Source organism: Cydia amplana, chromosome 5 (assembly GCF_948474715.1).
Source record: "Cydia amplana chromosome 5, ilCydAmpl1.1, whole genome shotgun sequence".
NCBI classification, from domain to species: domain Eukaryota; kingdom Metazoa; phylum Arthropoda; class Insecta; order Lepidoptera; family Tortricidae; genus Cydia; species Cydia amplana.
The window spans coordinates 4557320-4571962 of NC_086073.1; the positions used below are offsets into that span (position 1 = coordinate 4557320).

At 36.3% G+C, this 14643-nt stretch overlaps 2 protein-coding genes across 2 annotated transcripts; one reads left to right on the plus strand and one right to left on the minus strand.

Annotated features, from left to right (window-relative positions):
* Positions 1–5762: 5762 nt before the first annotated feature.
* LOC134647773 (protein arginine N-methyltransferase 3-like) lies at positions 5763–7484 on the minus strand. The gene has a single exon (XM_063502070.1). The coding sequence runs from the start codon at positions 7403–7405 to the stop codon at positions 5846–5848; it is 1560 nt and encodes a 519-aa protein (XP_063358140.1). The 5' UTR covers positions 7406–7484; the 3' UTR covers positions 5763–5845.
* A 133-nt stretch (positions 7485–7617) lies between these two features.
* On the plus strand, positions 7618–14622 carry LOC134648416 (intraflagellar transport protein 80 homolog). The gene is made up of 14 exons (XM_063502937.1): positions 7618–7784; positions 8483–8650; positions 9014–9120; positions 9419–9597; positions 9737–9826; positions 10011–10148; positions 10516–10640; positions 11010–11258; positions 11366–11526; positions 11878–12087; positions 12638–12782; positions 13855–14008; positions 14220–14360; positions 14537–14622. The coding sequence occupies exons 1-14, from the start codon at positions 7690–7692 to the stop codon at positions 14582–14584; spliced, it is 2010 nt and encodes a 669-aa protein (XP_063359007.1). The 5' UTR covers positions 7618–7689; the 3' UTR covers positions 14585–14622.
* Positions 14623–14643: the final 21 nt, after the last annotated feature.

Consider the following 14643-nt stretch of genomic DNA (forward strand, 5'->3'; position numbering starts at 1 on the left):
GCATTTATGACTTTGACGCATGACAGAAAGAGAAACCATGGAGAAACCGAACTGCGTAAAATGGGCGTTTGCTGTTGAATTCATAAAATCAAAAATCGATAATAAATCCATCGGTAAAGGATAATAAGTTAATATTTAGTTCTTTCAAAGTTAAGACGAGATGAAAACCTTTGCTGTAAGGTGGGTTGTGCTGGATATGGATGTGTTTTCTAGTTGCACGAAGCTAAAACCGAAAAATGAACACGTAAGTTTGGATTTATTTTCTATCGAGAAAATTTTAAGCATTCGTGTTTCGACTACTACGAAATCTCTTATCATATAGTCAAGAAACATATATCCGAAAATCACTACTGTTTGTTTCCGGGGCTAGCCACTGCCACCTTTCTAAGATCCTGTTATTTTTCGATGCACGGCCTTAATTTGTTTCTAAATACACTTCCATAGTATCATTAATAAATTAGCATTAAGAATGTTTCCGATTAAATTGGAGAATTGATATTCCTGACCAAATGTTATTTAAAAAGAAATCATTTTTTTAAATAATATTAACTTTCTCAATAGATATTTATATAGGTAGATAATATATATAGATAGTATATTATTTAGTTAAATAATAATTGTCCCCGTTAGTCACAAGTTCACAATAATTATCCTGATTTTCATATATAAGTATTAGGTACCTATATATGAGATACGATTTGAGACAGAAACAGTGCAGTATCGGTGGAGGGCCTGGGCCAATGGGCCCGATTCGGATTTTGTAATAGACATCTATTAGATATCTTTTAGACATCGCCAAGATACGATAACGATATGTTTAAGATCTAACCTGTCAAATTTGACATTTCCGCGATTCTGGAGATACTCTTGAACGATTTCCACAAGATAATACTTAGAGATCGAATTCACATCTAATAGATATCTAACACGATCTATCGTAAAAGTGACATTGGTTGCCCGAATTGCGCTGCAAAAGAGAACTAGTTGAAATCTAATCTATAACGTATCTAGAATGGATCTAGTACGTGTCGTCTCTTCTGAATATCTTGAAGTTCGAATACGGCAGTATAACTTTCTGGTTATCGCACTGAGCAACTACCTACAATGTTCCACAAAGGGCGCACTCGACGCGACTGACCGAATGTAGCAAAGTTAATCGTAATAGTTTATGAATTGCATATATACCTACAAGAAAGAGTTTTAAAACGAATTTAGATACGAAAATCTGGATAATAACAGTGACATCCAGAATCCAATTTTGGTCAGCTTTTGAGATCCCTTCGTATATATTAAATGTAGACATCTCGCTCCACGGCTGATATTCATAAGTACAAGTGTGATGTTGAATTGCATAATATAGCTGTAATAGGTTTTGAGTCAAAGTATACTAGGAACGAGCTCACAAACCAAACAAAAGATTTCGTGAATTGAATAGGTAGCATCTCAACCCTCATAACCGTTTATCCCCATGTTCAGTTCCCCTTGGAAAGCGGATTGGATTAACTTACTAATGTAAATAATCTGGTATTTCCTTATAATGTATAGTTTTCTCCCTCAAGACAAAATGGATAAACTGACTTGAATTCTTATAGATTTAATGATGTTATTGCCAATAATTCCGGTCATTTAAATCCTTGAAGTGGATTCTCGGTATTTTTATATGTACCTAAATGATTTCTATATTGTAGATATATTAACTGTACTTAAGTACACCACACGGGATTGTTACGCCATTTAGGGTCCTAGTTAAATAGGTTGTTCCATACTTACGCTATGGAATGTCCGATTTAGCTAGAACCCTATATGGTGTAACCACAGAACATATTAAAGAGGTTAGAACGGCTATCGCGCGCAGTTAGTATCGGAACCAGCGTCGCCGCTCGTTCCTCTCCACATTTCCACATTTCTCGCGCAACGGTAGTAAAAACTTGTGTGCCTGGTGAATGGATACGCCTCCTTTAGACAGATTTGATGTCTGGCTTCTTAATCTGAACGTTATTGTGGCGCAAAAGGCATGTTTACGTTTTTCGGTCAGCGCGGGCGAGTACTAGCTGATTAACACTATAAAATATCAAAATAAAATGGTCCATATTTCTAAAATTGCACGATTTTACTCAAGTTTGTCATCTTATTTACCGAGAATGTCGTCATTATCACCCCAATAATATTCAGACGGAGCAGCCGGTATTACTACAAATTATAATAAAGTTTAGACAAGTATAATTAATTATACAATACATCCGAGAATTCACTTCACGCTTAGCATTCCTTGTGTTGGCATAATTATAGTCGCTTGACATCATTGACAACGCAAGTCATGGTTAGCGGTCTAGAGGATACCTACACAGAGTTTTATTTTTACCATTTCCTCTAGATAATCGTAATGTATATTAATCAGCACTCCTAGCACATGATTGGTGCGACAGTATCTCGCAGCGAGATAGACTACCCGTATTTTTCTATGTTAATAAATGAGGGACGGGTAGTCTATCTCGCCGCGAGATACTGTCGCGCCAATCATGTGCTAGCCCGGCAGATAGTACAGCTATGAACAGAGCTGACAGAGTATCAATTATGGAAACTATAAGCAGTCACTTATGCATAATGAAATGAATGAATTAGACTGAATGGCACAAGGTTTACGCAATTAGGCGGCCACAGCGTACGTATTTAGGTAGACAAATTTGAATTTAAAATGATAACTTTAAGGAGGACCCAGAGTAAATGTACCGTCCTTCCATTAGTCTCCCTAAAGGCATGGGATAAGTCGTGTTGTTTGAAATTATGTTTTTATCAGCACTCCACATTCTTTCGTAAAATTCGATGCAAAACCACAAGTCAGTGGGACTTTGATAAATGACAGCACTGCATTTGTCATCGTGACTACCTGCTATCTCGAAGCTTTCGAGCGAAGCCAGTCCTTTCAACTGGTTTAACTTGACAGACATTCAGACGTACTCCTATGAGTACCCACTATTGAATTGAAACTGCGCCTTTGCGAATTAACTTTAAAAATCGCCATCCCATTGCGCCTCAAATTAATTAAAAAGCTTGTAGGATACGATATCTATGAAATATTGTGTCACATTTGCATGGGATTCTTAGAAACAAGGTTTTTCCATTCAATATGCCGTGGTAGATTGCTTTTATATTCTTTAAAAAAATCTTAATGTTTTGCTTCAGCGGTTATCTAACTATAACGCACCAGTATTTCAGTTAAAATGGCAAATAAAGCAGCATAAGGCCAGCGTTTTCACGCGTGAATGTGGAGGCAGCATTAAACCATTTGTATTAATCATCCCACTCACAGATGCCAAAATAATATCACGATTCAAAATTCATTTTATTCAAAATTTGAACGTATAACTAAAGTTAGTTAGGTTTATCTATCAGAGGCCTAGTTTTTCAGGTACATGGGACCACTCTCATTGAATATCAAGTCTAAAACCATAATCAGAATACATTTTATGTCCCTAAAGTTAGAATAATGATTGCAAGAATGGTAAGGATTTAGATTTAACCAACTGGTGACGCTTATTGTAGTAAATTATTAACAATAGATCTTTTATATATTTATTATCTAAAGAGATTTAGATTTATCAAAAATCTGTATATTGTGTACGGTAGTGTACTTATAGTATTTACTTAACGTAAGATTAATCAAATATTACTTAGAATGTGGTTTATTAACGCCATTCTGATTGGGAATATAGCTTTATGAAAATGTAGTTTAGAATATTGAGCCTTATGGACATACCTAATAGATGAATGTTGTTTATGTAAAAAATAGCTTGCGACATCACTCGGAGTTTACCGAAAAACTTTTTAAAAGAATTTGTTTTATCTGCGGTACCTAATGTTTATTGAAAAATATTATAACGATTTATTTATAGACATAATTACTATATCTTCTGCAAGGCAATTTATGAAATTATAATTGAGAAACATTAAGTATATTTAGAAACATCTTTAAAAGCCCGCCCGGACTTAGAGCGTGAGTCCCGCACACAAGCCGCTAAGGGCGGTATTCCATATTCTGTCCAATATCATGGCGTCTCACTCTCTCTCTCTCAAGAAAAATGTGAGACATAATGGCTCCTCTACACGATGGGCCAGCGCCGGCCATTCCAAGGGACGCAGCCATGCGGTAGAATGAGATAGCAATATCACTTGCTCCCTCTAACGCATAAATGCGTCCCTTGGAGTGGCCGGCGTTGGCCCATCGTGTAGAGGAGCCATAACACACATTGGACAAAGAAATTGGACAGGTGAAATACCACCCTAACCAATGAGAGGACGATAACGTAACTTCCGCTCTCGATAAAACATCCGCGAAAATCTAAATTTCGTTATCTACCTACCTCTATCATCACTGCATATTCGAGCGATAAAGAGGCAGATAACGAAATTTTGATTTTCACGGTACTTGATTTTCGCACCATGATTTCGCGCACGACATCAGTGCGCGAAATCATGGTGCGATAAATTAATGAGTGTGCGGATAGGATCCATGTGGCCCGCTAAGTGTGAGCCGGGCTTATCAAAAACAAGAAAAGCGTTTGCGAACTCGATTAGTAACTATTTATTATAATATTTAAAAGTTATTATTTACTACTCTCAGTCCAAGGAATTGTTGACAAGTTACTTACCTATGAAGTTCGGAAACAATTATTGAGCTTGGAATTTAAATTCACCTTTATATATTATGATATTAACGCCTTTAAAGCAATTTTAACTTTACCGGACAGTATAAATAAGTCTAAACAATGCATTCAGCCTGACAGCCTATAGCACAGCTTATTAAATGTAACTGTATTAATTATATAAAAAAAATCTGTTAAGGAACCCTCACATTCGCATGTCACGTTTAATCTCAAAGAAACAACGCGAATGTGTGGAACACAAGATATACATTACGCAAAACTCTGCGTAGGGGGCGCCACTAGCACAAACAATAAACAAACAGCCTTGATGCATCAAATGTCATATTTATTCGTAAAACAATCCGTGAAATCTTGTCAAAATATTGTTTAAGGCATGGTATTATTTAGGTTACTCTATGGTTCACGGTTTGTGCTAGTGCTGTACTCTAGCGGCACACATTGCCGTAATACTGCAGTACTCCCTATTCTTAACCTTTTCGACGCCGTGTCAAACACAAAAGCTGTCACGCTGACGCCACGTCACCGAAGTGTCAAAACTGAATTTGAACTTTATGCATATGCACGTAGGTCTATTACTCTGTGGTCTGTGACCGATTAATCGGTTATTGGCGTTGAACCTACGGTGCGGATATATTGGTCATTGGCGTCCAAAAGGTTAAAGGTCCTAACATTTTGCGTAATTGCGCATAAACTTGTGCATTAAATGTTGATAAAATATTATTATACCTGACAGTCTTATAAATTATTAACTATTTGTCTACTGTAGCAACTCTATGTACATTTTATGTGAAATCTCAATTTATGTGTGATTATTTTCCAAAATAAATAATTCTTTTTCTACATTTATGTAAATAGGAATAAAACACCTGTATGTGTATAATATATGTAAAATAAAAATAAAGAATTTCGTAGAAAATTACTATATTTCATTTCATAATCATACATATAGTTGGCAGGAGTTTTAAATGCAACAAAATTATTATAATGCATGACATTTAATTTCACTTAAAACAATATTTGCAAGCATCCAAATGCATTTTTTTATATCCTTGAGATTTAAAAATTTCACTTTCTTTAAATACAGGATCTGATGTTTAAGATTAATAATCAGATAATAAACATTTTATACTTAAAAGTAAACAGTATGCTGCCATTGCTATTATAGCTCTAACAAATAAGGTCTAGCTTAAAATATACTTATGGGTTTTACCAAATATATCTATTTGTACAGACAAAGCTCTGACATCAGTTTTTTGCCGATTACAAATAATAGTGCCTTCAATAACATCTCCGTTTTTGACTTCTTTACAATCTCTGAAATAAAACACAGTCTGTTTCCAATGTGTAGCCGTTGTGTGCGGCCCGGTAGAAAATGAAACTTTACTGGGAAGATCAAAGAAAATATCAAAATAACCAACGAGAGATGTCAATGATCCATCCTTTGTGATTGGAAGTTTAAATGTTGAGGTGAAATCCATGACATCTGTATTACATGTGTTTATATCAATATCTTTGACCACACATGGCTCTGATAAAGTGTTTTTAGATCCAACAACATCAACGCTGGCTTCCCTGACTACTTCAGACTTCATACAATTCATTTTATATCCGTACACATCTGACCAGAAATCTATCAACTTTATATGTGTGTCCACATCTCCGTTGGCTACAAGACTAATGTTGCATCTGTTAGGTAACAATAAACCTCCAGGTTTGAGGCAGTTATCTCTTGCATATATAACACTATCTAACATGCCTTCGAAAAGCAGGAAATAGCCCATCCATTCTGAAACAATTATATCAACCTTTTCATCAAGTTTTGTGTTCTCTAATCTTCCTTTCACTACTTTTATTGTTTCATGTAAATTATTTTCTCTTATAATATCCATTGCATGATACACAACTTCAGATTGATCTAATGCATACACTTTCTTTGCACCGGCTGTCGCTGAAAACATAGAAAGAATACCCGTGCCGCATCCCAAGTCGAGAACAACTTTATCCTTCAAAGTTTCTTTATTGTTTAATATTGCATCTCTATAGCTTTCAGTTCGTACTTTGTCTGAGAGCATGTCATAGTGAATACCGAAGTGTGCATACGTGTTGAAATAACCTTCGTCATCTTCCAAGGGCACTTTAGAAACACAGTCAACAATCATAGCACTTTCACCGTTTGAATTAGTTGAGCCCACATCCACAATGGTTTTCATTGATGCCTGCATCTTACCAATGTCTTCTTTAGCCATTTGCAAATGGGTTTTGCTTTCGTTGAGTTGTTGAGTCAAAACCTGTATTGTTCTTTGAAGCTCTAGGAAATGGCTTTGGGTTAGCGTGACTAAGCCATTTTCGACGTTCGCGTGGTAGGATTGGGGAGAACTAGGAGCGTCGGCAAGCGATTCGAAGTCAAACATCAACCAATCGTCGTTTTCCACTGGCTTTAGATATTTCTCGTCCTCCCACAAAGCTTCGGCGGAATTCATTACAGCATCAGCTGTCGGCTTGTGCGTCTTGATATAGTTGATTAACTTGATGTAAGAATAGCAGTCCATGTTAAATTTTGCTTTCAATGTGTTTAAATTAAACTTATGCGCGCTCTCACAGTGTTTTACGGCGTCTTCGATGGACACAGAAACATTAGCACAATATAAACAAGTTACCGAAGCACCGCTCGTTTCCATCTCCTGCCATTCGTCTTCTTCAAAGTGCTCTTCATCACTACTTAAATCTGGTACGTCAGTCATGGTGATTTTAATAAAGAATCGTCTCTAAAACGGATATATTTAACATAAAATAAAAAGTAGCGTGGAAACCATGTGCTATACTGACTGACATTAACATTCTGACATTGACAGTTGACAGCTGGATCTAAAGGCGTTTTTTGCAAGAGGTTTACCTCAAACGTGTAGCTAGCACGGATGGAGTTTCTCGTAAGTTACGAGTCGTAACCATAGTTACTAAAATATATTTAAAAGCATAACAAAGATTTCTCGATTTCGTGATAAGCGATAACAATAATTTTATCACAATGAAATTAAAACTTTCTTCGTTTAAAGAACCTAAACATGTTGGGGTTGTAGTCAGTGTTAGTTGGAATAACACAGAAGACGTATTTTCCTGCGGGTAAGTTATTACCTTGTATCTAAAGAAATTATTACAAATTATTTTATGACTAGCCCTGTGCAAACAAATTTCTATGCAGGAAGGGAGGGCACTTATCTCTGCAGCTGACTATACATATTACATACTTACAATCTATAAAAATAAAAACGATAAAAAGGATACCTAGAGATCTGCCTATGGATGTCAAGACAAAAACATAAAATTTATTAACCCTCAAAATGTCAGTGACCCTCAAAATGTGCATAATAGAGGTTAGGCAGCGTGCATGGCCTGTAGGGGGTAGCACTGGAGCTTCGCACCAATAAGTGTGAAGGTCAAGTTTACGGTTTTGATTCAAGGCCACAAGATGACAGACCCTTATTCAAGTGAGCGTGCGTGAAATATAGGGGGCAGCACCTGCTTATTGGTGTGAAGTAACAACGTTATGTTCAAGGTGGCGCGCACGGTCCCTAAAATAGGTTCAACACATCTTGTATAATGATTTTCATCATCTGATAGGAACATCAAAACGAGTAAAATATTTTTAAAACGAGTCAGATTTCTCAGACTAACGACACTATTGTTAATCTGTAATCTCACAATTGCAATTCTTCTTTATTTAACAATAAAAACTGTTAAAAGGCGATGACCGAAAATGATTGCTTTGTACGGCGGTTATTATAGCGGTTTCTACAGCACTAACGTAATTATGGTTCTAGGGACGACCACAAACTATTGAAATGGAATTTAGTGAACAGCGAATGCATGGTGGTCACGACGTTTCCAGATGATTTCTACCCAACTGGTATGCATCTGTTCCCTAAAATCAACCAAGGGGTAAATAAGCATCAACACGATGTTATATTAGTCGGTTCTGCTGACGGAAAGTAAGTAGCCTACTAAAAATGTACCTAAACCGAACGAAATCTTTTTACGTTATCATTTTATTTTATTACCTCACTGTAGGTACTGAGGTTACCTTGTCATCAAACTTTTCATTTTTAGTGGGCCTCCCTGTAGCTGAACTTGCATTTTTTCTTGCATTATAATCTTAAGTTCAATATACAATAAACCAACTTTGCACAAAACTATAATCTTATAGCATTAAAAGATACATATTCCCTTGTGTCCCTATTCTTAGCACTTTGTCTGCAAAAGCTAAAAGTCAGTCAATATATTTTTTGTCGCATTATGGTCTGTCATCGAAATTTTCTATCAAGTGAATAATTATGGTTTGATTTGATTGCTAGATTCCACATAGTAAATCATAACGGCCGCATAGAAAAAAGTGTCGCCGCCCATCAAGGCGCCTGCCTTGTCGCGCAGTGGAGCCCCGACGGAGCCAGCCTTTTGACGGGTAAGCACCTGTTAAATGATATTGCCTTAATGAGGCATTTCTTTTATCGTCGGTAGTGGGTGCGATTCAATGGATCATCAGGTTTTTCTGAATTTACCTGCAATACAAAGAGAAATGTATCTAGTATGTTAAGTCGAGCTTATAAAGCCTCGAAGTAGGGACGAAACACCAAGCTACGACAAAAAACAACAGTCACATGATTTATAGCTGTATAAAATATGTTATTTATCTTTTAAATACAAGAAGTATTGACTTAAAAGAACCTATTTATAAAACTGTAAGAATACTTTTATTTTAGCCGGCGAAGATGGTTTTGTTAAAATTTGGTCTCGCAACGGGCTTCTCCGGTCAACTCTGGTACAGTCGGACGTGTCATGTTATAGCGCCGTCTGGAGCCCAGACAGTGGCGCCATTTTACATACTAAAGGAGATTTCCTCGCTATAAAATATTTGAACTCTGGCTCGAAGGTGACAAAGGTAAAATCTGCTTAACTTCTATTTTTTGTACGCTCTTATTAATACGACATTTAAGGAAGTAAATTCAATATCAATTAATCAGACCTCGTTTGTTCTTGTCTATTGATCTACTGATATAATTTTATTGATTGTGTTGCAGTGGAAAGCACACGAGGGCATCGTATTATGCGTTACATGGAATGCTAATAACAACCTCATAATTTCTGGTGGAGAAGACGGGTTTTTTAAGGTGTGTAAGTTAATACAATGCGGACTTTTTAGAATAGGTACAATTATTGGATCGTATGAAAACTAGACTATAAAACCAAAGAATTAAAACTTGAAAATAGTTACTACAGCTAATTGTATTATTGTCAGCCGGGTTGGGTTTATATTATGTAGGTAAGCAATTTATGTTTCAATTTTGATTTCAGATCTGGGACACGTTTGGCCAGCAAATTTCAGTCAGTGTAAAACATGATCAGCCCATAACGAGTGTCAGTTGGGCCCCGGCCGGAGACCTTTTCGTAATTGGTAGCTACAACCTGATAAGGCTATGTAATGCTAATGGGGTAAGTTGAATATGACGTTTTCAGTCGTTAATTTGTACTGTACTTACTTAAACAAAATGAAGAGTTAAATGCTCCAGAATTTAAACAGTTCTAAAGGTTATTTTAAACCTTTATAGGGCGCAATCTATATTATAAGGCATAAATTACGACCCTATAACATCACCTTTATCATCTTGTATAGGTAGATTTTTCAGGACTATGCAAAAGCAATGAGTCTAGAATTGAGCATTTTTTAAATCAAGTGCGTTTAAAGAGGCCTCATAGAGATAGCAATCCTCTTAGCGTTAAACTTTCTACGATTTGGTTTCAAAACCAATGTAATAATACGTAGCCCTATATGACAATAATTTTGTGTAATTGATTGCAGTGGTCCCATTGCCTAGATCGTCCTTCGACGGGTAGTATTTATAGCATCGCCTGGTCATCCGATGGCACACAATTAGCAGCTGCCTGCGCTAACAGCCAAGTGCTTTTTGCACATATTATTGACAGGTACGGTTATTAACGTAAAATTATACTTAGATTAACGTAAAATTATACTTATAGATTTTTGTTCGGACAATGTTTGTCTTTACTGTGAATATATCAATATAAGTACCTACTCTGAAATGAGGACACTCAGATTTCAATAAAATTTTGGACTTTTATTAAATTAAAACTATCTTTATGTTTTATAGTAGGTACTTACCTACCCAAGATTATTCTACAGTAGAGTGCCGTTACATAAATATAAATAATTATGATAATATTCAGAAATGCCGGTTTCAATTTGAATAACAACGGTTAACTATTTTAATCTTCTATTATAAAATGTATAAATTACATGAAAACTCAATATTTCTTAATTATTTTCCTTTTTAGAGAATACACGTGGAAGACTTATGCCTGCACACAAACCGGTCGCAAAGTCATCGCCATCAAGGACATCACAACCGACCAAAGTGATCAGCTCGACTATCCTGACAGAGTGATACAGATAGCTCTAGGCTTCAACCATCTTGTGATTGCGACAGTCAAACAATGCTTCATACACAAACTGACCTCGTGGAATACACCAGTGACGTTCGATTTGAAAGAAGGCACTATTAGCATGATTTTGCTGGCGGAAAAGTAAATATTAAAATGATTTTACATCTTTACAAATTATTTTGTCAATTTTCTGAGAATGTTCAATCAAATTACGTTAAAATAATTATAATTGTTTTCTTCTATTACAGATGTTTATGCATTGTTGAGCGTACGGGAGTGTCTATCTACAGCTACATGGGACGACTATTAGCTAGCCCGCGATGGGGTGCCCGTCCTGATACTTTAGGGCGCTCTGCCCTATCGTTGGGCCCTGATGCTCTTGCAGCTATTGATCAGACTGACAGGAAATGTATGAAAGCACTTTCTGTCAATCCGCAATCTCATGTCTCGTAACTTATACCTACTACGTAGCTACCCACCTACCTACTATGTACCTACTACCTGCTACTTTAAGCTAATCGTCCTAAAATGTCGTACTGTAGCCATCAGATATATCGGAGCGACGAATTACTGCAGGCGACTGTACAAGACAGAATAATATTTGATAATAATAATTATATATTTTCCTTTATATAATTATACTCAGTTTCTTTAGTTAGGTATTATTAAATGTTTGAAAAAAAACCGATTTAGTTAATATTTTGGTGTTCTCGCAATTATCACCTCTTTTCAGGTCACTTCACTTGTTTTATTTTTTCAGTGATCCACGTTTTTGATCTGCCAACTGGGCTTATTGTACGCAGTTCTACGGACAACACAGTCACGAAGCTGACCCATAAAATGACAGTGTCAACCATAGCTCTCAGTCAAACGGGACCCATTTCTGAAAGGCAATTGGCATTGTTGGACTACAATAGAGACCTGTACGTTGCTACTGTCAAAGATAACAAACCAAAGTTTGTTAAATTGGGTAAGACACTAACTTCCTTCATTCATAAACGCACTACAAGTCTCTATAAGTTAATTTATGTTTTCTAACTTATACATAAGTCAAATTCACAGATTTATACAAACGATCATTAGCTGATTGAGGCTTGTTGTAGCACGTTTAATCAAGTTATCAGATTCCGACTTAATGCTAAAATATTCATAGAAAATATCTTTTCTAGACAATAATCATGTATCGTTAAACTGGTAATGACCTATTCTGTCTGGGATATAAATATTCAGCTTCTTACCTATCTAGTCTAGCGGGTTCATCAGGTTTTGCTGTAGGCTTCTCAAGGTTCAATACCCAGCTATAAATTTAATCGTTATATTTGAACAGATTTGAGATTTAGGAATTTGTTCAAGTGGCTTAAGCTTAACTGTCATAAATTACCTATTTACAGCACTTAATTGCAAAGAAACTAAGTCAGAATTTTGTAGCTATACTCACAACAGTAAAAGGTATTTTTCTTAATTACTCCTGATTTAAAAAATATTTACTATGTCTAATAACGAGAGTGTTTCTTTGAAAGGGTCTCAGATACTAAGTATAGCGTGGAGTGCTGAGACGGAACTACTTGTTGGGCTACGAGCCAGCACTGCCGTAGCCTGGTGCTGTCCGAAGGCTGCCACCCAGCCAGATTGGCTAGCATTGACCACAGTCAGTAAGGAGATCACGTAAGTGTTACATTTGGATATCTAATACCTTTAAACGAGCAATTCTTGTTTATTTATTTATTTATTTTTATATTTATTTCGGGGATCTCGGAAACGGCTCTAACGATTTCGATGAAATTTGCTATATGGGGGTTTTCGGGGGCGAAGAATCGATCTAGCTAGGTCTTATCTCTGGGGAAACGCGCATTTTCGAGTTCTTATATGTTTTCCGAGCGAAGCTCGGTTACCCAGATATTGTTCACTAATAAGGGAAGGTTTTAAATAGTTGAAACTGCAAATAGCGCTTCCACCACCTCATTTTTGCAATTAAGAAGTACAATGCAGGACTACACACACACTAAACAGTTCTGTACCTACGTCTAATTATATTTAATTACTGCTACTGGAGCGAGTTACACTGAAACTGCTTCAGGGTTACTTACCATTATACTTGGTTTTAATGTTTTTAGAGCGTGTAATGTCATGTTATAATGCGTTGGCTAGGTACTTCCTTCCTAATTCAATTCCGTAACATAATAAGTTATTCTTTTGTTTGCAAACTAAAGAATTTTATTTATGTTAAATAATTATAATTAATTACTATCCAAAAGATTCAGTGGTATTTCTTACCACTCAATTAGTAGCACTTTACTAGGGGAAGTAATAGTAGGGTTGTACCTTCATAGTATACCTACCTACCTACAGACAACAGAAGCCATATACAATTATTAGAGTCGGACCAATAAAAGTCTGCAGCGGATTTGATAGCCCACGCAGTGCAAGTGTTATTTACACGTCATAATTTCATAGAAGTTTGACGTTTAAAGTAACACTTGCACTGCGTGGGCTATCAAATCCACTGCAGACTTTTCTTGGTCTGACTCTATCTACTTGTTCTACTTGTTATTATAAGAACTCTTGGACTGAGGACGAATTATTTTATATCGAGGACCAGGGTCTTATAAATTTTCATATCCACAATAAACTCTGCGTTACAGTCTATTCGATACTCTCACTCATTTGACTCGATAATAGTGTTCATCTCGATAAAGAAAATATCCTATATATCTCATATTTTACGCTTTGTCTACAGGGATCTGGGTCGCAACCCGACGGTAATGAGCGTAGAGGACGGCGTCGCACGGATCTGTCGCGGCAACGGCTCGCTGCTGCACGTTTCTTTAGCAACTTTCCCGGAAAAGTTGCTCAAACACGTCGCTGCTAATATGTGGCAAGCGGCTTTACAGGTAAATGTAAATTGTATAGGGTTACTATATAGTTTATTAGGTCTGTTTTAAGTTCCTATATTTTTTATCCTATTTCCACTGGAAAGAGTTTAGATTATAATACTAGCTACTAGCATATTAAACTTTTAGTCAGTAGCTACATCCAGCAACCAGTAAGTACAATAAGTGCAATAACATAACAATCTCCAATAAAAACCGTTTTATTTCAAAGCTGTGCCGAACGGTGGAAGATGACACTTTATGGGCATGCCTTGCTGTACTGGCTTGGCAACATCACCAACTGAGCGTAGCGGAAGAAGCCTTTTCGCTTATAAAACAGTACCATCAAGTGTGCTATATACAACATCTAAGGGTAAGGAAAAGTTTATTTATTTTTCAAACTTAACGGCGGCAAGTATTACAACTAGGCCCAGTGATACAATATACATGTGAGCACTATAACTCGCCACATCAGGCGCACGGTGAACTTCAAAGGGTTAAATTTAAATGGAAAGACAATTTAAATTAATAATATTTCTTCGGTTACAGAACACAATCCCGGAACGATTGACATCTAATGAAATATCGGCAAAGTAATAAACAAATATGTAATTCGTGATTAAATATAAAAATAAACAGTGATTGCAAAATTGTTT